At 39.6% G+C, this 27,771-nt stretch overlaps 1 protein-coding gene across 1 annotated transcript in view; it reads left to right on the top strand.

Annotated features, from left to right (window-relative positions):
- LOC149165112 (anaphase-promoting complex subunit 2-like) overlaps positions 1-27,771 on the top strand; it is a 93,250-nt gene that overhangs the window by 25,919 nt on the left and 39,560 nt on the right. The window contains exons 4-10 of the mRNA XM_089432245.1: positions 3,209-3,522; positions 4,114-4,185; positions 4,503-4,750; positions 10,511-10,927; positions 11,026-11,227; positions 11,353-11,470; positions 11,617-11,705. Of these exons, the coding sequence (XP_089288371.1) occupies positions 3,209-3,522; positions 4,114-4,185; positions 4,503-4,750; positions 10,511-10,927; positions 11,026-11,227; positions 11,353-11,470; positions 11,617-11,705 (1,460 nt within the window). The remainder of the gene's footprint in view (positions 1-3,208; positions 3,523-4,113; positions 4,186-4,502; positions 4,751-10,510; positions 10,928-11,025; positions 11,228-11,352; positions 11,471-11,616; positions 11,706-27,771) is intronic.

Consider the following 27,771-nt stretch of genomic DNA (forward strand, 5'->3'; position numbering starts at 1 on the left):
AAATTGTCATAGTGGACTCAATTAATAAATTATATCTTATATTTATAAATTTTTAAGACCCTGACGCTCCCCCACGTTTCCTAAAAAATGGTAGGGAGCTTTTGCATAGGCCGCTCCCGCGCCCCCTCGCTCCCTCACCCCCTCGTCTCGGAACCTTGGTGGAACATTGTATTTGATTCATTGTTTGATTTGCTTGGAATGGCTTCCTTCTTCTGTCTAGAGCTCTTTAGGGTATATAGCAGTTTGCAGTCTTTGGCCTTGTGGCCAAGATTGCTACACAAATAGCATTTTATATGGCCAAGAAATGAAACAAATGGTGTGTGCTTTCTTGAGTCATTTCTACTTTTCTTTACATTTTGCATTCAATAGCTTTATGTCCAAATTCATTGCACAGATAACAATAACCATAAAAATGATTTGTGTACCTGGTGAATGGATGTCTTTTCTGTTTGCTTTCTTGAGAGAGCCTTCTCATTTGCTGATTAAACTTGATTTTCTTTATCTTACATTCTTCTGCAACATGTCTAGGTTCATGGCAAGAAAAACACTTTATATCTTTCAAAGGAGCAAAGAATCTCCTTTGAGATCTTCCAAATTTGCTCAATTTATTTCCAGGAGCAAATGAACTTTTTGCAAATGACCATTTCTTCATCTCATTCTTTGGCTCTTGATGTTGCTGCTTGTTTTTGTTTGCTTCTTTACAAATCATGTTGTTGTTGGCTTCTTCTTCTATAGGTCTTTTTAGAGTTGCTTCATTATCCTTTATGGCTGCCTTTGATCTACTGCACTTTTATGAGTTTTTCATAGAGACAACCTCCTCTTCTAGCTACTTACACAACTTGTTCTTTTCATTTCACTCACTTCTAGCTGAATTAGTCTCAACCTCTAACCTTTCACACTGTACCTCTTTCTCCTTTAGCTGACTATTCATCATGTCTTCTATTCTCCTTGCCTTTGCAAGCCGTGTCTTCAGATTAACAATCTCTTCCTTGTATTGATGCTCTCTCTCATCACATATCTGCACAAGTTTCTTCAGGTCTCTGTTTTCATTCTTCAGTGTATCTATGCTAGCCAATGATAAGTGAAGCCTAGCTTGATATTCGTCTATCTTTTCTTCATGAGGGTTAGGTTCATTCAAGTCATGTACATTCACACATGCAGAGGTTTCATTTAACTGAATAGTTTCCTTTTGACAAGATTTTTTCTGCTTCCTCTTTCTCTTTTATTTTTTTGTACTACTGCTATTAGTATCTCCTTCATGCATGAGCTGCAATCTATCCTAGATTTCTTTTGCAGATATTAAGTCTATAACCATATCAAAATCTTTATTGCGAAGGTTGTTATAGATTACACATTTTGATTGAGCATTCCACTGTTGTTCTTGCACAAAAGGAGAGTCTTTATAGTAGCCATCACATACAAGCTTCCACACATCAGGTCCATAAGTTATTAGTTATGTTTTAATCTTATCTCTCCATTCATGAAAGTTTGTTGTACTAAGCACATATACACTTTGATAGTCCATGACTCAACCAAATCTACCTTCAAGCTGTTAGACTTACACAGAAGGAACTTGCTCTGATACCAATTGATGAAAACTTGACTAAATTGAGAAGGCGGGGGTGAATTAGTCCGCCCTCTCAGTTCAATACATTCATGGACATTAAATTATTTTATTTAAAACTCATTAACTGAACTTTTAAATGAGCAGCTTAACACATAATGACCAACAGATTTAATATGAAAACAAGTAATAAGTAAACCAAAAACATCACATCAACACATAATAGCAACACATATGGACACCGGATATAATTGGAAACCCATAAAGGGAGAAATCCACAGTTTTGTTATTGTTGTGATGCAAAAGCAAACTCCTACTCCCTTATTACATCCAATTTTCTATAGGCTCCAACCTACATGAGACTCCTACCTCAATCTTTCTGCAAGCTACAACATGCAAGGAAGCTCCAACTCCCATAATTTTTTTGCAAGCTACAACCCACAGAAGGCTCCTACCTCAACAGACTCCAACCTGTCATTTATCAAGCTGCAACTTGAAACAATGTGCTGGTTACCTGGTCTATAAATCTGCATACCTCCATCTCTGTCTTTGTTTTATCTCATCCTCAAATCTGCTTTACCTCAGCTCTATATATATGTGCCAGGTAATTAATGCAAAACACCTCAATCAACTCTCACAATCTCTAACTCTTTCACCTCCTTGCCTTCCAAATTCACATCTTTTAGAAAGATATTTTGTTGGCTGTTTGTATTCGACATAAGAATATGAAGTGAACAGGCTTGACTCTTTGCCTTCCACTCATTCATTTCCAAACTCTTCATATTTTGAATATAAGGACACATATATTTTCAGGCATCTATAATGATTAAATACACCAACATCAACATATGCCAACATATGCAAACAACACATTATAACATCATAACACATGCACAGAATGCAAGTCCTCTCCAATGCAGGCAATATGCACACAACATATGAAAGTAATGCATCACTCTCCAAAGTCATATATCTGTTCTGCAACATCTTGTATCTCTACTTCTTCATGTCATTGCCTCAGCAACCTTCAGTCTTGCCTTGTCTGTCATCAAGTCTTTCCATTTCTGTCATGGAGTCTTGCCTTCGCCTTTGCCTTGCATCACAACAATGATCATGCTTTTGTCTTGTCTTGCCTTGCTGCTCCTTTACTGTTCCTTGCTGCTCCTTTACTGTTCCTTGCTGCTACTCCTCTGCCTTTGCTGCTCCTGTTGTTCCTTTGCCTTGCTATTGCACCTTTGCCATCAATGACAACAATGCCTTTAGTAGCCAATAGGAGAAATATTGAAAGTCTGCTTTCCTTGTTAACTAGTGTTTGTTAAAGGCTATGGTATCATAAAATTATAGTCCATTGGTCGAGATGGTTTCATGTATGCAACCATTCTGCAGTTACTTCAGTGATCAATGCAAAAGGACAATGTAGAGAAACAACCTTGCTTTGCTATGGAGAGTGTTTTTGACTTTCATAATTTATTCAGACTTTCTCTTAAATTGATCATTCACACTTTATAAGTTTATATATTGTATTGCACTTTAAGGCTTTTATGATGTTTCTCTCTAACTGTGTTAGGCAGAGTTGTTTTTTCTCTTTTGGAAATGAAAGTATTGCTATGTCTCGTAAAGACATTTACATTTAATTTTCTGCAGATGTGTTGCATTTGTATTTCAAGGCACGTTTAGAAGAGTTTAGAGCAGCAGTGGAGAATAAGAAGAAAGAAAGAAACCCAGAAGATTGTATTGATGACAATGAAACAGAAACTGTCAAAAGTGGATCTTCTGGTTTGATTGATGAAATGGAGGTTGATGATTTAAATGCACTGGAGGCAGACAGTGAATATTGTGAAGTCGTTGATAACACATGGATTTCTAAGGTTGGCCATGTTGTCCATAACCTCAAGGAGCTTGGATTCACAGCAGTGACGGAAGATGCGTATGCTTCTGCTATCTTCTCTCTTTTGAATGTGAGTTCAATTGCTTAGGAGACATTATACAACCTTTTTTTCCTTACAACTAGCAAAGTTATTCATTCTGTGGAAATTGCTCTTAGATGTCATGAGCTAAAATTAAATTTTAGAGTTAGGCTGTATTTTAAGTTGGCACTGAGGATAAAAGATAGGTTAGTACACTAGTCATCCGAAAACCTTAACTGCACCTCTCATTTACATTTTTCTTTTTCAAGTTATCAGGGGCAGCAAGTCCATGATTAGCAGTAGGTCTTTGTAGAAGTGTTTCTGTCAAACTTGATTCTGTGCTGCAAATCTGTATGGAAAGATGCTAGGTTCTTCCTTTACAGGTGACAAGAGGTCTGGAGATAGCAAAGAAACTGAAAAGACGTCCTACCATTATGTGTTTATAACTTTATACTGAGTACAAATGACAAACTTAATGACTATATAATCTTGATTGCATCTATGTATAAATTTCGACTGCATCTGCCCTTTGCATTTTTGTTTTCAATGTGAGCATCGCTAGGATAAGTTGTAAAAACTGTACAATAATTTATTTGAAGTTTTATTAACTCTTAATTTGGTGCTCCTATTATGGATGGGCAGGCAAAGGTTCATTCTTTAGCAGGAGAGGATCATCTAACATCTGTGCTGCAACCTATCAGAAACTGGATCCAGGTATTTGTCTTGTTGCTTTTCCTTTTTTGTTATTTATAAGCTGTTCAGATTTGGTGATAACATGTATTAAATTTTCTAGTCCAGCAATTTTCTGTTAGGCAAATTCAGGACCATATTGGTCTATAATATATATGACGTGTTTTTAGTCTTTTAGTGTTTGAATCTTCTGGGTTTTTGATGGTATGTTAGATTGAAGCATTTTAGTTTTGCATTATACATCTGGTTACTTTCACTATCCATTTTGTTTGTAAATATGTTTCTTCTTGTTATCGCTCTACATCTAGACCATTGATGCAGCTGACTTTGGTATTACACAGGCTGTTCCTCTTGGGTTTCTACATATAATCTTGCCTTATCTGTGTCTTCCATCTCAAGATAACAACAGAGATCTACATACTCTTGCATCAACTTGGGCTTCATGTCCTCCTTTGTGCTTCACTGGAAGAGAAAGCGAATCAGAGCGTATTACTAGATGGCATCTGCGACTTGAGTATTTTGCATATGAAACATTGCAAGATTTGCGAATCAGCCAACTTTTTGACATCATTGTAGACTATCCTGAGAGGTAAGTGATGTTGAAGCATTCTGCTTATAGATTTATGAATATTGCATACTTAAAACTATTAGAATGGTATCAGTTACCACTGAACTTGTATCTTTCTCGCACAATGTGGAATTGGCATTGCAATAAATGCTCTCTTAAGGGTATCTTGGATTGATTGAAAATCTGGAGGACACATAATGTGGTGAGTGGGACCTCGGGTGAATACCATGGGGGATTCTGCCTGTTGATTAGCTGCACATTTTGTATGTTTATATACCAAAATCTTCGTGACACCCTGAAACCTGAAATCTGCTGCTTCCATACCTAGCTTGTAGCCTCACCTTTTTCTACAGACAATTGGCTGACCTATTTATACACCCATATTTCTGGTAACATTTTTTTAAAACCTAATGTCTGATTTGCAATTTCCTAAGTGTGTAACCAGAAATACAAACAACCGCTGTTCTGTAAACTTAAATTACAAATACACTGAGTTTTCTAACTTAGCATGCACAGTGGAAATAAATAAATATGAAGACAAACTTATTCAACACACAGAACACAAGACATACCCCAGGAAAACCCAACTCTTGGGAAAACCTACAAACTTTGTGTTCCTTTTATTATCTTCAGCAAAATGGTGATATTCATAAAATTTACAGCAAGGGTAAACTTCCTTTCACCATAGGAGGACAACTTATTAACTTCCAAGACAAATCGATCTCCCCTTTGCACACTCACTTTGCAGTACGACCACAATTCAACCTATCTGCGCCCAATGCAGTTGTACAGACGCGCAATTATGTGAGCTGAATTGCTGCGTTGATGTTGTTTGAGTTAGAGCAATTCAGTTTGTTACCCACCAACTTGTGGGTCACACCCATAGGAGAAAATTTTCTCCTAGATTGTCTTTAGCTGGCAGCCAGCAAACCCTTGCAGCCATCAAATGGCTCGATGTGCTACCATGTCCGCCACCTGAGCCAGCCATTATGGGCCCTTGCCCATTTGTTATGATCGTATGTTTGAAGGTGGGACTTCCAACTCTGAAGGTATGGCTTTTCATTATGTAATTGGGGCCTTGGGCATTTTTGCTTACTTGTCATGGGCACATCTGGATGTGGATTAGTGGGGGAATTCAGCGGGAAAAATGGGTTTGGTTTTTTATCTTGTCCCTTTGTCCAACTTCGTGATTAGTCTTGTATCCTAGTCCTGTGGGATCTCCTTTACTGGCAACTATCTTTAGGATTGGCACTACGTGGGAAACCCCGATCTTGGTTGCATGGTCTCGCTTCTCGACATCACATACATCACTCCCCTCCGCTTATTATAGCCCCTTTCCACGTATTTCCCATCTGGGTCCACAAGGAGTTAGCCTCCCCCTCCCCTTTGCCCACACTTTGGGTCGGGCCTGGAACGATGCCCCGAAGGTTGATGCAACTAAAAGAAAAGTTAAAAGCATAATTTGGCCACTTACAACAAGAAATGTACCATAAAATGCAAAAGATGGCCAGGGCATTAAAACTTTAGCACATGGGCAAAAACCAAACATGATCTCTACCCCTGTCATCATGGCCATCACCTTGGTTCTTAGGGCCTCTTACGTGTGAGCCCCCTGCATCATTAAGGGACCCATGATTGTCCCAACCCCTGGTGGGCGATGAACTGCCTTACCTAAAGGGGGTATCTACTGCTATATCATTCACATCATGTTCTCATTCCCTAGAGCCTTGAGCAGTTAAAAGAAAGAAAAATCAATAAAAGGCAAAAGGCATGTGAAAAAGGGTGGAAAAACAAAGGTCGGGGTAACACATGTACCACGATTGCCCCCTCCCATATACATACACCCAAGTGTGGGCTTCCATCATTATAGCTATCCTTGTACCATGGCATGTGGCTTGGAGCCTTCCCTGTGCCCCATTCCGTTCCATCATTATTTCATATGACACTTGCCATCAGACAAATGTACCATGGAGTTGCCACTCCCTTAAAGTGTTAGTTTTTGTAGCATCAAAGGTGTTCTAGTCTCGAAACTTTGTGGAGAGACTAAAACACATGTGATCTCCAAAACCCAGAAATCATTTCTGCAAATTCCACCTAGAGATGGCTCAATTAGATTATTAGCTGTTTTTTAAATATTTCCTATGTCTAAAATTAGGGAATATGGTTAATTAATCAATATTAATTGAGATAAGGTGTGAATCATTTAGAAACTTGTGCCTTAGTCAAAGAGACCAGAAGCAGTGCTGTCCTTAGCATGCAGACGTTCCTAAAAGTTAGGACGAGTTCCTAAAAATTAGGATGAATGCTTGAAGTAGTTGAACTCATGCAGTTAGTTGGAGGTTCAGTTGTTTGTCTCCTAGTGCGAATTAGAAGTCTCAATGGTTATTTGTGGCTAGGATGAGTTACATGAGTTAGTTAGACTCAGTTAACTAGTCAACCACAAGACCAAGTTCCAAAAATACACTTGCCAGATTTAGCATGAGCGAAAAGCTTGTAGGGACGAAGGCACAAAATTGATTCATTGTGTTGTGAGCATGAGTTGGTGAGACGAGACAATAGAGAGCACGAGTTTTGTGTGTGAGCTAGCAGAGCTAGGAAGAGTGGGAAGGAGAGGCCTAAACTCAGTGTTTGGAAAAGAAAATTCTTGCTGGTATGTGCTAGGAAATAAGAGGAATTTCCAGGGCCAGCGCAAAGATTTAAGAGCTAAGGATAGGGTTGTTGCAAGCAGGTTTCAGGTAAGTGTCAACAGAGAGAACAACCTTGTTCTCTAAGTGAAACAATTTGCCTTGTAATTAATTGTATTTGCTCAACTTTGTGAATAAAATTTCTACAGCTAGCAGAGGGTTTTCCCAGTTGGGTTCCCTAGAATTTTTTTTGTGTCAATATGATGATGTCAACCACGAGGGATGATTCACCATTTTTTGGAGTAAAAAAGTGAAAAATAAAAAACTAAGTTTTCAACTCGTATTTTCAACTTATCTCCCTATGATTTTACTCAAATTTCGAGCGGGAGCACTCGTTGAGGAGTAACCATGTTGCATACTTTTAATGGACCCTACTACATGAAAAATGAGAAATACATGAAAAAAACGTGATTTTTACTACACGAAAAATGTGAAATACATGAAAAGACATGATTTTTACTTCACGAAAAATGTGAAATACATAAAAAAACATGATTGCTACACATGAAAAAACGTGATTGCAAATCACGTTTTTTCATGTATTTCACATTTTTCCTGTAGTAGCAATCACGTTTTTCATGGATTTCACATTTTTCGTGTAGTAAAAATCACGTTTTTTCATGTATTTCACATTTTTCGTGTAGTAAAAATCACGTTTTTTCATGTATTTCACATTTTTCATGTAGTAGGGTCCATTGAAAGTATGCAACATGGTTATTTCACATTTTTTGTGTAGTAGAGTCCATCTTAAGTATGCAACATGGGTACTCTTTGGATGCAAAATTAAATTCCGCATCCAACTAGTGCTCCTGCTCGAAATTTGAGTAAAATCGTAGGGAGATAAGTTAAAAATACGAGTTGAAAAAGTAGTTTTTTCTTTTTTCCCTCCAAAATTTGATGAGGCAATCTAATATTATTTTATTATTTCGACTATTATTTTATAATATTTCTCAGGATGCCCATTTTAGACCTCAAAATTTCTCTAATGAACCTTTATATTTCATTAGATTAACTCACTTTATCTTATAAAAGTCAATTACTTTAATTATTAAAGTAATTGCTAAGTTTAAGGGCCAATTAGGTGACTTCCACATGCCTAGACACTCAACACTCCCTCTTAGTGAGGAAGGTACTTCATGAAGAGCCACTTGGAATTGGTTGCCCCCCGGTCTTGGCACAATGTTTCATGCATCGTCCTTCACCATAGGTTTTCTCCAAACCTCGTGGTCTGCTGCCTTTTGGGTGATGCTACTCATCATTGCTATGTAATTTGAAAACTTCTTTGGAGGCATGCTCTCCCTGAATGTGCTCCTAGGAGCCTCCACATGCGCCTAAGCATCTCTCAATGTGTGCATGCTGCTCTACCTTTGGAGCCTTTTGCTCCTTGTCCACTGTCATTGCTGGTGGCAACTCATGAGACTTCCTACATGCCATGTTCTTCTCCAACTTAACATCCTTGCTCAAAATCGCCTTCCTTTGTGCTGTATGAAGATCTTGTAGATGACAAAGTACTTGGCCCCCCTTTTCTGGTGTTGGGAGGTGAATACCTATGCATCTAGGCAGATAACCTGTAGTGAAGTGTGCAACTTAAAAGCTTTGTTCTGCAGCTTCTGATACTCGATATCAACATTGTTTATTTTATCATTGGCAACATTTATTGTACATTTTGTTAACTTGACAAATAAGGATATAGGTTGCTTAGCTAATTATAATCAGTCCTGGTTTGCAAAGTTTGTTAATTCTCAAATCTACAAAAATACTTGAGATCTTTAGCACTTTTAAATTTTTAATCTGTCGTTGGCTTCTGAAAACATTATCTGATCATTTATTATGTGGCAAAATAGACTAGTGAGATATCATGGTTAAAAACAGTGCTGAATGGGTTAAAACTTAACTGTATAGCCTGCAATTATAAGAAGTTTGTCATTATTGAGCAGTCAAAAGTTAAAACTTGCCTAACCTTTTGAAATTTACCTCAATATATCTGAACATATTTGGAGTTTTGGTGAACGATTTTATGGGTTGCAACATTGATTTGCAATTTGAATTTGTGTGAACAGAGTAAGATACCTTTTTATCCAATTTTGCATTAGGCTTGAGTGTTGGTTGGAAGCATCATATATGAACAATTTAGACAGAGATTGATGCTATTATTTATGAATTATTGCATAAACAACATTGCATTGAACTAGGGGAAGAAGCTAAATCTACACATGGATAATGAGCTGCGATAAGGACAACAAATTTTGCATAACAATTTGTAAAGGACACTCACGAGCCTAGTTTAGTATTGAAGCAGTTCCAATTTTCATTGACAATTAAGAGTTGCTGAGAATTCATATCATTATATTCAGGTAACATATTATTGTAAAAGAATTACCTGGAAGTTGTAAGCACAATTGATTCAACTGACAAAAAGTGAATACTGTTGCATGATGGCTTCTCTGGAGAACTGACGAAATGAAATGAAAGTTAGAATGGAATTGTATAATGACAGCAGGTGTACAAAAGACAGTCTCTCTCTCTAGTTGATGTAAAAAAGATACTTCTGAGATAGAATACAGTGAGTTGGAGTGCAAAGACTGTAGATCCAGATGAAAATAATTGTAGCATTCTGTGTGGGATTCATCAAAACATGCAAAAATTGTTAATAATGCCTCAAAATCTTGTTCAGTCTTGTATGGGGTGTAGTTTCATAGCATGAAGAAACTACACCCCATATTTAATTTCTTAAAGCAAATGGACATTATTGCAGTATGAGTTTTCTGACTCCTGAGTGAGTATTGATGGAAGATGACTTGATACAAGGCATATTACTTAATCAAGATTCTCAAAAATAGAATACAAAAGCATTTTTAACTCAGCATGTCACATCCAAAAATTCAGATGTTCTTTCTATCTCGATTTTTACGTTGATGTAATTCCACGTTGGGCTCTCTCTTTTTATCTTGTTTTCCTTTTCTTCTTATGCAAATAAAATTCTTAAGTTTCTTATTGTGAAATGAAAGGAAAGTGGTTACCTTGTAGTTAAAGATCCTTTTCCTTTTGTTGGAAATTGTGATTTAGTTTGATGCTGTTTGGTTTTAAACATATGCAGTGAAGACACCATAAAGGATTTAAAACAATGCTTGGACAACACTGGCCAACATGCAAAGCTGGTTGATTCATTTCTTTCTGCTTTACGCTATCGCCTTCTTATTGCTGGTGCCTCTACTAATGATATATTAGCGCAGTATGTATCCACCATTAAAGCACTTCGAACTCTGGATCCAACTGGTGTATTCCTTGAAGCAGTGGGACAACCAATTGGGGAATATCTGAGAGGAAGAAAAGATGCTAGTAAATGTATTGTGGCAATGCTTACTGATAGCTCAGGAGGTGCAAATGGCACAGATGTAAATGAAGGAATTAGCCTACTTGAAGAGCTGAGCAGAGATGCAAGTAATCGTGAAAATGGTGATAATGATGATGATTACAATGCTGAAGATGAGAAGTCTTGGGCTGCATCTGAACGGTATGCACTTCCTCAAATTTCAGTCAAGATTGAAATGTCAAGTATAGGTTTTGTATCAAAGGCTTATATTGTGTGTTAATATTGGTTGATAATGACAGTTGGGAGCCTGACCCTGTGGAGGCAGATCCATCCATGGGTAGCAGGAACAGGAGGTCAATTGATATTCTCGGTATGTTGGTTGGAATATTTGGGTCCAAAGAGCAGCTTATAAATGAATATTGCATTATGCTGGCAGAAAAATTGCTCAACAAATCAGACTATAACATTGAGCGTGAAACTCGTACTTTGGAGTTGTTTAAGGTAACATTGAGTTTGTTTCTAATAGGCACTAGGCTGTTCTGATGGCAATTCTTGTTCCTGAAAGGAATCACGTACTAATAATTAAAAACTAATCATGAATGATTACTTTTTCGAAATTTCTTTAGATACTCTTTGGAGAGGGGAGCATGCAAAGATGTGAAATAATGATTAATGATTTGACTGCCTCCAAGAGGACTAATGCAAATGTCAAGACTACTCTAAAACAGCAAAGTCAACATGAAGGTGAATCCTTGGCACCACCTAGAAAGTTTGAAACTAATTTACAAAATCCTTATAACTGGAGTCATTTTTGTATACATGTAATGCAAATGATCAACACTTGATGCTTGTACAAGTAGCTGATGAAGTAAACATCTCTGGTTTAACAGATTGGGTTGACAAGGTAGAAGACAGTATGTTGTCACTGGATGTAATTGACACAACAATTGTGTCTTCATGCTTTTGGCCTCCATTTCAGGTTAATACTATATGCGCTGATGCTTTTTGGTTCATTTTCTTTTCAATATTTGCTTTGTCAAGTATATGTTAGTTAGGAGGGTAATATATGCTACATATCATTCACAATGGAGCTTTTGAACAAATTTGTTCACTCCTTTCAGGGGTAAACTGCATAAATTTTTTTCTGCAGATTGATAAAATACAAGCCATCAAGGCTATACAATTTTTTTAATGCATATTCTTATATCAGTCAGCCTTATCCCGCTTCATTGCAGTACAACACCGTTCTTCTCTAATTTCAATTTAAATTGGAATTGGACTCTCTTTCCCAAAAAGCGAGTCTTATATTACTGAACTAAAAAAATACATTGTGCAAAGTAGAGATTTGCTCCCTCTTCCAACCTAGGTCGAAAGAGCTAACAAATTGGATTGAACCCCATCATCACAGTTCCCAATATACTTCCAATGAACATGTTCTTTAGCAGCTATATGAATTGGTAGTTCATCCACGAGCCTAAGAAAAACCAAATTCCCATAATTATAATCGCTACCATAAAAAATAGAACAGGTAGAACTGAGAGTTGTCAATATAAGTACAGACTAAAAGAGCCAAACAACTGCAGTGCACAGGGATGAATCACCCATAATTTCTCTCCAATGAAAAGGCTAGAAAAACCGAGAGAAATGAAGCGAGTGTGGGCATGTCTTTTGGGGTTGTGGCTTTGTTAGGTCCTTATGAAAGGACATTATTTTGATTTATTTGTCTGTTACCTCCTAAACCCTCACTTTACTTGACAAAGCCCTAAACACAAGTGAGACCCTGTGGGTAATGAAGAAGGGCTACCCACTGTCACCACAGTATTTCGTTCACTCTATTTAGGTTAGCTCTCCTCTGTCACAAGGTGGGAATCCCTAGAAATATGTAAGTTGAAATTATGATAATACTAGAACGGGGATAAATACTTAGTAACGAATTCAATTTATGATGGTCACTTGAATTATATTTCAGATTTGGGAAAACAGAAAATGAAAGAGTAAATTTTTCTATTCTATGAGGTGGTTGAAAGAGAGACTAGTGCCTAAATCAATATAGAGAATATGGAGTCTAGAGATCAGTCTTATAAGTCTGTTTTCTACTAGTTATTAGGAAAAAAACAGAGCTGCAACAGCATGCTACAGCCAACACTAATATGCTGTTTTATAATGCAAAAATTTACGTGGAGGGCCCTTCCACAAGATACACCTGTTAAAACTTGCTATAAGGGTGTGTCTGACAATAAAATTTAGAATATGCAACAACTCTAATGAAGCTAACACCTACAAGAATAATACATTCAGAAGTAAAACAATGAACGAGAGTAAGAGGGAAAAGCCTGTTGCAAAATGATGGTAAAGGTTGATTTTCCTTGCTTGATAACTACTTGTGAACTTTGTTGGCTTCTTATTAAATTCTGTGTGTTCTTTTTCTTCATCAAGCAATTACCAAAATATAAACATGAATATCATAAGAGACAATAAACACAAGATATAGGCTCCACACCAGAGCAAAACCCCACAATTGGGAAAAACCCGAACCCAAGACCAAGACCAAGACAAATACCTCCACAAGTGCCCCAAGTCAGCCCTCCATCCTCTGTCATGATTCGTCTTCAATAAGATAGTTAATCTGTCACAAGATACCTTGTCTCACAGTGATCCTTTGTCCTTCCTGTAGCTTGTATCTTACAGACTTTGTAGTCCTTCTTTAACTCGCAGATATAGATATTAAGGTCCTTCATCAGTTCACATATCAGTCCTTCATTGGTTGTATATCATAGTAATTGCAGTCCATATCAGCTCGTATGTCATCATAGAAACAGTCTTAGTAGTTCGCATATCTCCTCAGAAATTCATGTTCTTTAGCAGCTAGAAGACAGTCTGCAAATCTAGACTCAGAAAGTCTGCAAATATTGCCTCAGAGTCTTGCATATCTCACCTCAGAAGTAACCACGAACTTGCTTCAGTTTTTGGTGGAGGATTCATGCCTATAAATAGTTGTTCTTACAAGCGAACAAACACATCCTTTTGAGTGAGCTGACTTGACCATTTGGAGGGCCGACTTGGCCTTGTGGAGGACTATTTGACTCTCTTTGACCTAATTTTTTTTCCTTTTTCTTTACAAAGAGTCTAAATAGACTTTGACTCAACAAATCTCTGAAAGCATGAGGAACATGCTTAACCTAGACTTGAGCATGAAACCCATGCTTGAACAAATAAAATTCTTTTTCTTCTTTATAAAATACAAATTGATACAAGTATAAAGATAAATATGAAGACCAAACCTAGTTACTTTCCCATCACTCCCTCTTAACTAGGGAGGTATTCATAACGACTCAATAGGTCTATCTCAAGTTGAAATATTCTCATAAGAAGGGATCCGGATTGATAAGCATCAATGATAATAGTATCGTCACATCCAACATTGTCATATTACCAAGACCTTGATAGGTACACTCTATCTCTCCACAAGAGCAGAGCACAAATCTGGGAAGCATTCCATGGGACTCCACACTGTTGAAATATGTAACTAGGTTCGGTCTTCATAATGACATATGTAATCATGACTTTACGTATTTGATGTACTAAGAAAAATAAATTTGTTATTGTTTTCTCGAGGCATGGGTTTCATGCTCAAGAGGAATTTATTTTATAGGTCAAACTCCCATTGAGAGCTTCTAGGGCTTATGAGTCATTGTCATATGTGAAAGACCCATTTGGGTATGTTACATATTGTAAAGTAAAATTATTTGAGTCAAAGTCAAGTCAAATAATCCTCCAAGATCAAGTCAAGTGCTAATTATCAAGTCGGCCTACAAAGGAGCAATCGACCTATTTAGAAGGACATGTGGGCCTAGGAAAGATGACTAGTTGGCCTAATAGCATGGGAGAAGAGCTTATATAAAGGTGAACTTGGCTTCACTCAAGTAGATCTCACTCACTTACCAAGAAGAGTTTGATCAAGAAGGAGAAAAGAAACCTAATACCTAGCGAAGGAAGGAGAAAGAAGACATAATCATTTTCGATCTGTTTTGGGCAAGAATACCTCCACATGTGCAAAGATTAGGGTGTACCAGAAAGTCAATGCTGGTCAAATCAGCACCAAAATGTCCTCCAAGCAGCTCGGTCAACAACAATCCAATTCGGCCTTCAAGGAGAGTCAAAGTGAGCCCAAAACAGTTTGGTCAAACCTAGTCAAAGGAGAGAGAAACACTGCTGTAATTTTCTGTGGTCAAATATGAAGTCAATGCAGAAGTCAATGCTGGTCAAACTCCCAAAACATTTTGATTCCTGTGCCCAACAACTCGGCCTAGGAAAATCGAAATTCTGCCCTGAAAACCGAAGTCAAAGGTGGTCAAGTTAGCGCTGGTCAACGCTGGTCTGTTTCTTTGAAATTTGGCCTGTACATAACCCTGAAATTTTTGGCTTCCTGCCACACGTGCGAAGAAGAGAGAGGCTGCCCAAGCTGTACAAATCAATTGTTGAAATTTCTAAGTATTACCCATTAGAAATTTTATCTGTATTCTCTGGTTTATTTCTCCTACTTGTTAATTACGAACAAGTTATTTAAACATTTAAATATAAAAAATAAACACAATACAGTCTCAACCATCTATAGATCAACAACTGAAAGAAATAGCAAACACACAAGTGACACCGTTATTTTTGGACAAGTCGTTCTCGGAAAAACCCAACTTGGGAAAACCGGTGCAACAATTCTGAGGGTTATTTTATTATGCAGTCTATCTGAGTACAACTGGGTGCCAAACCAGCTCACCCGACAGAGAAAATAAGTCGGCAATAATACCTCTCTATTCGGAAGCAGATATTCAGAAAATCTGCCCCATGAAACCCTCCCCATCATAATTGAAGCACTGCGTCAGCCCTCTTGTCCTCTGCGTCAGCCTGAAAACCCCTTGCATCAGCGCTTTGAGGCTCTGCGCAGCCTCTCTGGCTCTCTGCGTCACTCCAGTAGCCTCTGCGTGGATGACGTAGGCCCTCCTGGCCTCTGCGCTGTCTCTGCTAGCCTCTGTGTGGCTCCTTCTCGCTTCTGTGTTTGCCTCTCTGTCTCTGCGCTGGTCTTCCGACACTATCTCTGCCTCTTTGTCTCTTCGTACTCACTGCCCCTCGCTGCAAACTGATCACTGATTCGACTTTTCTTAGCAAACTCCGCTCTAGAAAATCGAATGTCTGATCACTCTGGTGTATTTTCCAACTGACCTTCAAGCCTCCTCTTATACTTTTCTTGTTGGTCCTTCAACGACTGAGATTACAACTCTAATCAAAGGTTAAGATTAGATTTGGCTTGATCCATGTCATTTAGAACCTTCTAACCTAGTTTTATATTAATACCCATTAATATTTTATTTTTCCTAAGTTTAGACTTAGGAACTCCATTAAAAATATTAATTATTTTAATATCTCCTTAACTCGGTAGAATTTGCCCAAACCATTTCTAGGTCTTGGAGTATTATGTGCTTTAGCCTCTCCACCTTTTTTCATGGCTGGAGCACATCCAATGCTATCCCAAATCAACATCAATCAAGAGAAGAGAGAGATGAAATGACGTGATGAGTGATGTCCAAATGAGGACAGAGGTCACTCCTATTTATACAATTCGTTGAGGGTGAGGAGACATCCATTGGGCTTCTTGAGCCTACATTTGACTGAGGCCGACCTTGACAATTTGTGCATGAGAGAATAAATTCAAAATTCCACTTCTGCTTGTTAGAATGAGACGATCTTCATATCAATATTGGACCTCTCGAAAAGAGGAATCCAGTGCAATAATCATCTCCATCATGTGATCTGTCCTAAGGTGGAATTTGGCCCTAGGTGCCAATTTTAACATTTTTTTTGTTTTTTGTTTTGTTTTGGTCTGGACCTTCTGCCATCCCTCTGCAGAATGGTCCATGGGAACTAGTACCAATTCGTTCACAGTTGTCTCTGGTGGGTGTTCATTGTCGGAATAAGAACTTTTTGAGGCATGAGCTCTCTTTGCGCCCAACATACTGTCCTCTATGTGCCATATTTTTTTGCTCCTTTGGTTCATGGATCATTTCTAATTCCGTTCCATTCTGCTTGTGGGTTGTGTTGGCCATTTTGGTCCTGAGTACCCCCTTCTTCTTGGTTTGGAGGGTTTTATGTGATTTCCTCTTCTTTCTCTATGAGATAGGGATCAGAGGGCTGCCATCCTTTTGTTTTGCAGGCCTAACCCTTTTTCATTTGTTGTACTTTTTTTCCTGAGGGCATGTGTCTTGCAAGTGTCTTGTTTGGTAACATAATCAACATCTGAATGCTATGTTTTTATAGTCCAGAGGTTGGGTCCATTGGAAATTTTTATGTTTCAGCTAAATGTGATGAGGTAGACCTTTACTTAGGTCAATTTCTATACAGATTCTGGCAAAAGAAAATAAGCCTTTCTTCATTCTTTTAGTGTCCATCATTTTGAATTTTCCCAAAGTTTCTCCAATTTCCTCAAGGACCTCATGATGCCAGAAGGGAAGGGGGAGATTTGGTAGCCTCACCCATACTGGCATTGATGAAATCACCATTGTTGTGGCATCAAAATCTTGGAACCAAGAAGTAATGAATAGCCCTGCATTTCCCCAAAACCATGGCCCTTCTTTCAATACTCTTTCCAAATCTTCCTGGGTATCAAATTGGACTATGAAAAAACCTTTGGAGCATAGGTATATATCACAATTGTTTGTCCAGGTTGTGAAAACCCGTTGAGGCAAAGCATTAGGCCTGGGCCAAAATCCATTGCATCTGCAAATTACTACCTTGGTTTGAAGAACAGAGAAAAAATTATTAACCTCAGTTAGATTTACCTCCATGGTAGGTGCTTGTTGCTGTTTTTCAACAATGTAAGATCCATGGTTGTATTGTGGCGTGTCCAATGGATTAGAGAATTTACTCCTCACCGCATCCTTGTAGGACACTAAGCCTCTTGGTTCCTGTGTCCCAGTGCACCCCTACAACTGAAGAAGATCCTGTAACTGCTTCCCCCTAGAAACGAGGCACTGTTTATCTACGTGAAATCCCAACTTGGTCTCTATCTGCAACTTAAGATTCACCACATAATCTAGACTCGAAACCCAAATAAGAGCAGACTTTCCATTGAGAGTCTTGATAAAGATCTGAAACTTTTCCCCTCGTGTCAAACCTTCAAACCCTTCACCAAACCTAGGTCGTTTAGGGTGGAGGGTTTTATCTAATAGATTTGAACCATATTGTGGGTTGCCCTGATTATGTGAGTCGGGATATGGGCTTGCAGCTTGGGAATACCAGAGAAAAGGGCCATAACTGACCTGGTATGGACCAACAAATGATAGTGGTTTAAAAAACCGAGAAAACCAAAGAACAAGGTCAGATCTAGTCCGATTTGAGCCAACAATCGACAATGACTCTAAAAATCGGTAAAACCAAAGAAAAGGGCTAGATTTGGCCTGATTTGAATGAAAGATTGATATTGGGTCTAAATACCGAGAAAAGGGCCAGATGCCTGCTTTGATCATGCTGCCCATCCTTCTGACATCGTTGTAGAAAGGGCGAACCCTGATCTAGTTTCTCCCTCAATCATCCATATCCTCCGCCAATCGTCAACTTGGGTGAGGTTGATCGCTTCTTCTTTGGTCATTGACAACCTTGGTTTTCCTAGCACAGTCACACGACCGCTTGCCTCACTAGCCCAAAGGCCAAAAATGAATGCCACACCAAAAACCCTACCTCCCAAAGCTCTCACCATCGTCCTCCCTTCCAAATCCAAAACTCCTTTCCAATTGGCTTTGAAACACTATATATATATATATATATATATATATATATTTTAACAAGGTCAGGTACTAATATATTATAAAACAACAGCGGAGGGACAAGGTCCCAGTACATATAGAGAGGGGAAGATCGGTGAGGGAGGTGCAAAAGGGGAGCGCAGTCCCATCCTCCAAATCACTGGTCTTGCTTCTTAGAAATTGAAATACAAAGTAACTATATTGTCGGACGAACTGTCCTAACAGTAAACAAAATTTACAGAGCATAGAAAAATTGTCAAAGAGGTCACCAAAACTGATTGACTGAGTCCTCGGGGGGCTTATCCTTCTTGTTGCTGAGCTTGGTCAAGGCTTCGCCTTGCTCACTTTGATTCAGTGTCTTTATGAAGCTCACAGCTTCTTCCAAATGCTGGCATTTTTCCTTGAGCCCTTCGATCTCAGCTTTTTGCTTCTCGAACTTTTTCTTCTTGGATTTGTTTTCATTTTCCATTTCAGCCCTGAGCTCGTTAAGAGTTTTGATGAAACGCCCAATCATGAAGCAGTTTGCCCGGTAGAGCGCGCAACTATTATTATTCTCAATCTGTTCCAGGGGATTGCCAGACATATTGGTGACAGAGGAGGTGCTCTCCTTATCCTTATTGCTGTTCTGAAGCTGAAGACTTCTGAAAGTGATTGGGTGGGAGGCAGCAATTCTCAGGTTCGTGACCAAATTTTCTCCTTGCTTCGAAAGCCTGTAATTGCCCGAGGGATGCTTGGAGTTCAGGCCGTCACTAGAGATGTACTGAGGTTGATGCCTGAGGGTGTAGGAGCTTATGGGAGATGGGATGAGACAGCGAAGAAGTTCCAACCAAAGGGAATGATCACTGTTTCTTTTGAGGCCCACAGTTCCGATGAGAGTAGAGGAAGAGGAGTGATGGGGAGGCTGAGAGAAATTCTGGGAGCGAGTAGAGGAACTGGGCAAAGTAAGAAATGAGGCACAACTGAAGAGGCTTGAGACACCCTGTACACAATTCTAAACGGAACCACAGGAGAAGATGGGAGGTTAGCCGAAAAGTTGCAAAACCATAAGAAAAACAGTACCAAGTTACCTCTGCCCACGCACATTAGGGGAGAGAGGGAGCTGTTGTTACTCCCCGGAAACCTCCTTAGGCAAGCACTGCGACTTGGAGAACTTCTACTATCGCTGCTGAAATGAGTCTTCTTGTGAGGAAGCCTGATCCCGAGCTGGTTCTTATAATCCTTGATGTGGAGCTCCTCGTGAACCATCCTGGCAGTGATATCATGACGATTCGTGGCAAGATGAGAACCCCTGCACTTGAAGAGACATTTACCAACTGCTGTCATGTCTTGAGGGCGGAAATTATTCGGCAGTAGGATACATGGCCTGCAGTTCTGAACAAAGGATATTTTCCGCTTAGCTCTAGGCGGATTTTCTTTGTTTTTCATGTCAGACATATGAGGGAGGATCGCCTTCTGAATCTGTGTTGTACTGATATCCCCTTTTTTAAAATGAATGTTGTAATTTCCCAGGTCTTGTATGATGGGCCAGATCACCATTGAGGGCTGATTATGGTATTGGTTTGTCATAGACATCGTTATTTTCTCTAGCTGTCCCTACCCCTCTGTCCACCGCCTTGTTGGCGAAGGCATCTGCAACTTGATTATGAGCTCTTAACACATGTTTGTAGACAACTTTCCCAAGCAGGTTAACATTTTCGTTGATTCTTTGCTTTATTTTGTTCAAGGCTTGATTTTTGAAATCTCTTCCAGCTTCCATTGCCGCTATTATAATAGCAGAATCTCCAATAATGATTGGATCTTTTGCCTGAAGCTTTGTGAGGATGCTGGTGCCCATAAGCAAACCATAAGCCTCAGCCCTGTTGTTTGATAGAGTCCCCAGCCCCCATTCAAACGTGGAAACTGTTTCACCTTGTTGATCCAGGATAAGCCCACCTGCCCCAGCTCTTCCGGGGTTGTTCTTTGAGGCTCCATCAAAGAAGAGGATGTAGCTTCTTTGGTTTTTGATCCACCCCTCTATTTCCCTTTCATTGCCCCGAAGCTTCCAATTTTCCTGGTTGTTTCGAACAGTCTTTGGTATATGATTCCTAACTGGGCCATCCATGGGAATTTTGTTGTACCAATCCTTTTCTACTTGTGTCCAGCTGGTTTGATCCGTGGGTGGCATACCTTTAGAGCTGATCATTTCCGCAATTTGGGCCCAAGTTTTGGATAGAATAGAACCTGAGCTAGGTTTTTTGCCCTTGAAGATGCACTTGTTTCTTGCCAACCAGATGTGCCAGCAAAGGGTGGAGGGGAGACACTTCCAGACACTCATGATGGCAGCCTTATTTCTCTTGGCATAAGGGTAGCTATGAGTCCAGTTCTTGTGTAAAGGAGACAGCTGCTCAATTGAATCAATATTCAAATCGAGGGGGCTGATAACTTGCTTCCAGCACTGTCTAGCTATGGCACAGTTCAAAAATAGGTGCTGGGTACTCTCTTCTTCTTCTTGGCAAAGAACACACATAGAAGGCCCATGAATGCCTTTTTTCCTCAAATTCTCAGCTGTAAGAATCCTCCCTTTCAGCAGGGTCCAAGCGAAAAACTTGATTTTAGGAAGGCAAGCATTCTTCCACACAGCTGGCCAAAGGCTCCAATTATCATAGTTGCTATGGTTTCGGAGGAAGTTGTATCCAAATTTGACAGTGTAAATTCCTCCGCTAGGATCCCAAATATAACTGTCCCTACTCTTTTTATTTATCGGAGCTGAGCCATAGAGCAGAGCCTTCAACTCTTCCCACTGATCAGAGAGGCGATTTGGTAGAGGGGGCTTTTTCCAAGCAGACCATCTATTTTGATCCCACTCCGAGATGGAGAATAAGGAAGATATACCCTTCTCCTCCAACCAGTCATGGAGATCTCTCAAATTGTGGTTTCCTTTTAATGGAGCTGTCCCCATAATTCTGTCATTCCAAATGGAAGTGTTTTCTCTGTTTCCAGGGTTTCTTGAGAATTGATCTTTAATGTGAGGAATGGTTTTTTTAATAAGCCTCCAGATTTGGGTACAAGGACGTTCCGGAATCAGCTCATTAATCAACGAGGACCTCTGCCCGTTGAGATATTTCCTGGCCAAGGCTTCTCCCCACCACTGATCCTGCCCATTGAGCATGCACCAGACTAGCTTGATACCAAGAGCTTTGTTAGTTATGTTTGGGAGGTGGATGGAGATACCTCCATATTCGAAGGGAAGAGTAACTTGATCCCACCGAACCAAACTGAACTTTTTGGAGTCCTGCCTCCCCCTACCAAAGGAAGCCTCTGATTATAAGCTCCATTTGCTTGTGAATGCTAGCTGGAGCCAAAGTTAAAGCAAACTGATAAATTGGCAAAGCCAAAAGGAGAGCTTTGATTAAGATGGTTCTGCCAGCCAAGTTTAACCACATCATCCCCCAGCTTTGGATTTTCCCTCTCACTTTCTCGATTTGTTTATTCCAAGTCTCTGTCTTAATCCCTTCTTTGGCCAACGGTAACCCCAAATATATGAAATGACTCCATTTTTGCTGAACTGGGATTTCCAGGATTTGAGAGATCCTTTGCATGATATTGTTTGGCACATTCCAGGTGTATATTCTACATTTTTTGTTGTTTGTTTGGCACATTCCAGGTGTATATTCTACATTTTTTGTTGTTCAAAAGACCTCCAGAGGCAGCTAAGAAGTCATCTAACACCTTTTTGAACCTTCTAGCAATAATACTAGAGGCGCCCCCAATCAAGAGAGTATCATCAGCGAAGAGAGAGTGGTTAATTTCTTTAACCCCTCGAGCAATTCTGATACCAGTAATTTCCCTTCTAATTCTCTGATTCTCCAACTGTATGCTAAGCGTTTCTGCCATAATGATGTAAAGAAAAGGGGAGAGCGGGCAACCCTATCTCAAACCTCTAGTGTTGTGAAAGTATCTGCTGGGCCTTCCATTAATCAAAGTTGCAATCCATGGATTGGAGATGCACGCTTCAATGATCCTAATAAACTTGGGTGAGATGCCAAACTTTTGAAGAGCTGCAACTAGAAAGTGATGGCAAACACGATCAAAAGCGTTAGCCATATCCAACTTTATGACCATACCTCTTTCATTGTTTTGGATGCTACTGTGAATGGCTTCTTGAATGAGGATCACATTATCAATTATTTGCCTTTTTGGGACGAAGCCCCCTTGGTTTTCCGAAATGATACAAGGTAGGATTTTTTTTAATCGGTTTGCCAAAATCTTAGTGATGATTTTATATGAGGAGTTGCATAGAGAAATTGGCCTGAATCTATCAAAGGAGATAGGATTTGGCTCTTTGGGGATGAGGGCCAAGTGAGAAGTTTTCGTGTTTTCCCCCACTTTGTGTTTTTTGAAGACATTCTTAATCATACGGACCAAATCTTTTTTAATTGTCTCCCAATGGCTCTTGTAGAAAGCAATGGTGAATCCATCGGGGCCTGGAGCTTTTTCCGGGTGCATGCTCCAAATAGCCTCCCTTATTTCCTCCGCTGTTACCTCCTTCTCAAGCTCACTGTTTTGCTGTTCACTAACTTTGCTGCTAATTTGCTGAAGAAAATCAACGCTTTCCACTTGTTGCTCCCCAGCTGTGAGGAGGTTTTTAAAATAGTTATACGCTGCCTCTTTTATTTCTTCTCTTCCCTTTATTTCCTGTCCTTCCACTTGGATTTTGTCAATTTGGTTGCCCACTCGTCGAATCTTGAGGTTGTTGTGGAAAAAAGCAGTGTTCTTGTCCCCTGCTTGGATCCAAAGACATCTGGACTTTTGCCTAAGTTCCTCCTCTTCATTTCTATTTTGCTTGTAGAGGGCCAAAAACATTTCTGTTTCATGGGCTTTGTCTTGTTCAGTAGCTTGTTGACTTTCTTTTTCTTTGTTCCACTTTTCCAGCTTCTCTTGCAACTCTGATTTTTTTTTTTGGTCCCTGAGAGCTTCTTCTCTGGCCCACGTTTTTATTTTTTCTCTCACATTTTTGAGCTTGGTTTCCCATACATACTGTGGGGAGCCCAACACCTCTGCATCCCAGCTTTATTTTATTATATTCCTGAAGCTTTCCTTGCTGTCCCAAATTTTGCTATATTTGAATGGGATCGGACCCTGATTTTCCCACTTGTCCAGGATGAGCACAACCGGCTTATGATCGGATGCCGAGGCATGCACGATTTTGCTCTTGATGGACGAAAAACTTGCTGCTATATCCTCCTGAATCAAGATTCTGTCAAGCCTTTCCTTTATGTTATGAACACCCGTTCTTTTGTTGCTCCATGTGAATTTTCCGTTGCTAGGATGGATATCGAGCAACTTATGCTCAACAATAATATCCTCCAAGGCTGCTCTTGACGGATCGCCAAAGTATCTACCTCCCAGCTTTTCCTCTATATTCCGTATCAGATTTAGATCCCCTCCCATGACTAGATTATCTATCTGAACATCTTGTACCTCTTCTTTTAGTGACTCCCAACATAAAGCTTTGTCTCTGTAGTGATTTGGTGAGTAGATGTTTATGACCGTATATTTGACGTTTGTGTTCTTCTTTGTTAAATCTGTCCTGACCCAACTGCTGTTGAGTTTTTGGCTGATAATTTTCCAGTTCCATTTATTCCACAACGTACCAATGCCTCCTGAGGCCCCGTTGGAGTCTATGGCTATTCCTTCATAATTTTTTTGTGTTGCTATCAAGTTTTGAAACTCTTGGTTACTGATTTTGGTCTCTTGGATCATTAATATATCCGGCTGTTCTTGCTTTATTAGATCTCTTGTTGCGTTGAGTTTTAAAGCAGAACCCAACCCCCTGCTATTCCAAGAGACCAAGATCATTATTTACTTGGTTTATGGTGGTTCCCAACCTTGTCCTTCTGCTGCGATGTCTCCCCACTTCCTTTCTGTTTGCCGAGGAAGGTATCCATTCGCTGTTGGGTGCCAATAGCCATATCCTTTGCTGCGGCCTCATCTCTAAGTTCCTTGTTGGATTTCCTCCCGGCTTTTTTTGGCTGTTCCGGAGCATTGTTTGTTTCTTTGACTTTATTTCTAGTGAGGATTCTATTAATGGAAGGGGGGGAGGCGAGAAACTGAGGTGAGGGGATGAGGTACTGACAATAGCATTGGGCTGGGGAGGGGAACGAGGGGATGGGGGATCTTCATCCAGGAGTTCGAAGGGATTAGATGACGGTTCGACCGGAGGAGCAGGGTTTATGGGGGGGTTAGAGGAAGTAGCAGTATTTCCATGAGCTTGAGTGGGGTTCTGAGTAGCTTGTTTATTACTAGTTTTCTTCCTTTTCACTTGTTCCCAATTGTTTTCTTGGACTTCTGCATTCTCTACCGTCTCCACATCCTTTAGTTTGCTACACCTATTTGCAAAATGACCATACTCATGACATACCTTGCATTTGAAGGGAATTTGCTCGTAGTCCAGCTGTTGGATGTGCGTCCATTGATCCACCTTGAGTTTGATTGCCTCCGGAAGCCCTTTTCCCAAATCTACTTCCACGCAAGTCCTGGCACAAGCATGCATGTTGTCTTTTGGTTCACATCTATCAATATACTTGCCTACCACGTTCCCTATAGCTTTGACTGACTCATCACTCAACAGTGGAGAGGAAGATGTGGCACCTGACCTAGACTGGCACTGCGTTTGGGATGTCCATCTCAGGGTCAAAGTCCGGAGACCATCTATTCAGATACAGGCCTCTCGAGTCCATGAAGTATGGTCCATTCCTGAAAATAAGGTTCCTGTCTTCTTTAGATTCAAATAGAAATGTATAATATCCCCTTCCACAGAACCTGATGGCGATTTTCCCTTGTATGTTGGCGCTCCAGTTTCTCTCCACCCATTTTTGGACTGCTCTGGGGGAGGGCCACAGACCTGTAAACTGCCCAACCAATCCCCGTTCAGCCAGAGAAATGGCTGCTTTTCGAGGGAGAGTTGGGGGTAAGGATATCTCAGGAATGTCATCTAGCTTTTTGACGAATTTGCTTGCAGATGGCCTGGCTTTTGGAGCTCCATGATCTGATATAAGAGAGGCAAAAGCTGCTTCATGATTGGATTCTTCAAGCGAAGAAGGAGAGCCTTCCCCTGACAGGAGAGGCATTGGACAGAGGGAAGCTTAGCAGCAGAAGGCTGCCAAGCCCGGAGGCAGAGAGTAGAGATCAGCCTGATAAGATCAAGCCAAAGGGGAAGCCAGAGGGACAGTAGCAGGCTGCCAGGCAGGGCAGCTGCAGGAGGCAGTGCGAGAGGCAGAGGCTAGGTCACGGGCGCACGCGCAGCCAACGAAAAACCCTAGACCATTTTTTGGTAAAAAACCTAGACATAACACTTCCTGAAACACTATATATATTAATAATTAATAATTAATTATTAATAACTATAACTATTTATAGATATAGTTATACTGGTCTTACAAAGAACTCGGAGTAGAAGAAATTCTTAATCAAGAATAAGAATCAGATATGTTGTGTACAAATGCAGGCCCTTGATTAATAATAAATATACTAGCTAAGGTGCCTTTTCGTGAATAATTGTGATGCTTAATCACATCTTATTAATTTTATTCATAACATTGGTGAGCTTACTAGAAGAAACTATTGGGATAGTACTTGTGTTATTTGAAGATGTGGAAACATGTTTTTCTCAGATTGGCTATTGTGACACCAATTATGAAATGCAACCACTTCTTCGGATCCTTTGGACATGGTTTGACTGAAATCTGAGCTCTAAGTCAAAAGATATGCAATCTGTAAATTTCATGGCCATCGCTGGAAGAAACCCTAAAAATATTCGATTTGTAAGTTGTCGATAACTTCACTTCTCAGACTAAGGTGTAAGCCCTGAAGGTGATGATTGATGCTATGTGTTTTATTTCGCTAGTAACAATCCCACTTCTTCACCCATGTGAGCATCACCTGATGCAATGAGTGGTATGTGGACTATTCAAAATCATGAGAAATTTGGTCAGTTGAGAGTAATATTCATGGATGTGGTCATATTTTAATTATGCAATAAAATCATTTGATCTCCAACAGTGCTCATCATACTTCCCACCTTGTAGAACATCTTGCTGTACATTGTGTAATATTGGTCCAACTTGATTATAAGAACCGATGATAAATGCAAACTTAGAAGTAGAGCTAGATGCAAATCCCCATTCCACAATATGATTTAAATTCCATTCCGTAATGACAAATAACTGTAACGACCTATCTATAAAATAAATAAAAATAAATTATATTAATCAGTTAATAAAATAATAAAAATAAAGATAAAGTATTTAATATGAACCTAAACCTTTATATTAAAAACAAACAAAAGGATATTAAATCAAAAATCAATATATCACGTGACATGGGAAGGGTGTCACAAAAAGGTGAAGCGGAATATATATATCACGTGACATGGGAAGCGTGTCACGAGAAGGTGAAGCGGTGGGTTGCAGGTGGAGGGAGCGATCACCGCCAAGAAACAGCATATAAGGAGCAGGGAACAATTTTGATGGGGGGGGAGGGTAACAGGGGGAAAAATTGGTACACAGAGTTCATGAGAAACAATTGAGCTTTGCTTTTTCTGAGGTTTCTGGGCACAGGGGAACAGTCTACTTCAACTGAGAAGCTTACTGGACTGAGTAAGCAAGGTTCTGCTCAGTTTGGCTGGGTGGTTTCGGTCTTTTGGTAACCGAAGCAGGAGCAGTTTTAGGCATCATCAACCGCAGGATTACAAGTAAGTACTCTCATTAGTTCTGTCAGTTAAATTTATAAAATTCAGGAATTTTTATCACAGGCTCATGATGTTTAATTTTAGAAGCCTTTACTGTTTCTGCAATGGCTGTAAAATTCTGTACAGTTCTTACATTAAATCTTGAATAGCCCTTACAATAACCTAGTTGAACATGTAGGCTTTCATCTTCAGGATTGATATTCCACAACTTGTAGATCCTTTGTCGCACTCTTCCACATTTGAAACATGCATTAAGTAGTCTATAATAGTGCAGCATAAATTCTTCTTGAGGATGGATGATTTTTATTTGTACATCCTCCATTATTGGTTTAGTTAGGTCAATGACACCAAATGCTTATGTTTTTAGTACTCACAAAGCTAAAATTTTGTACTGCGCTTCCTTTGCTTGAGGATTTTCATCATGATAGAGTGCTGTTGTTTCACTTATGCATTGTTGTGGAAGTTAATTTTTCTGGCATTTATAAATTAAATTAATCATTAAAGTCGGATGATAGGAAGAAAAT

The sequence above is a fragment of the Pinus tabuliformis genome, chromosome 5_1 (genome assembly GCF_031772625.1).
Source record: "Pinus tabuliformis cultivar Carrire ecotype Pingquan chromosome 5_1, CPIR1, whole genome shotgun sequence".
Classification (NCBI taxonomy): domain Eukaryota; kingdom Viridiplantae; phylum Streptophyta; class Pinopsida; order Pinales; family Pinaceae; genus Pinus; species Pinus tabuliformis.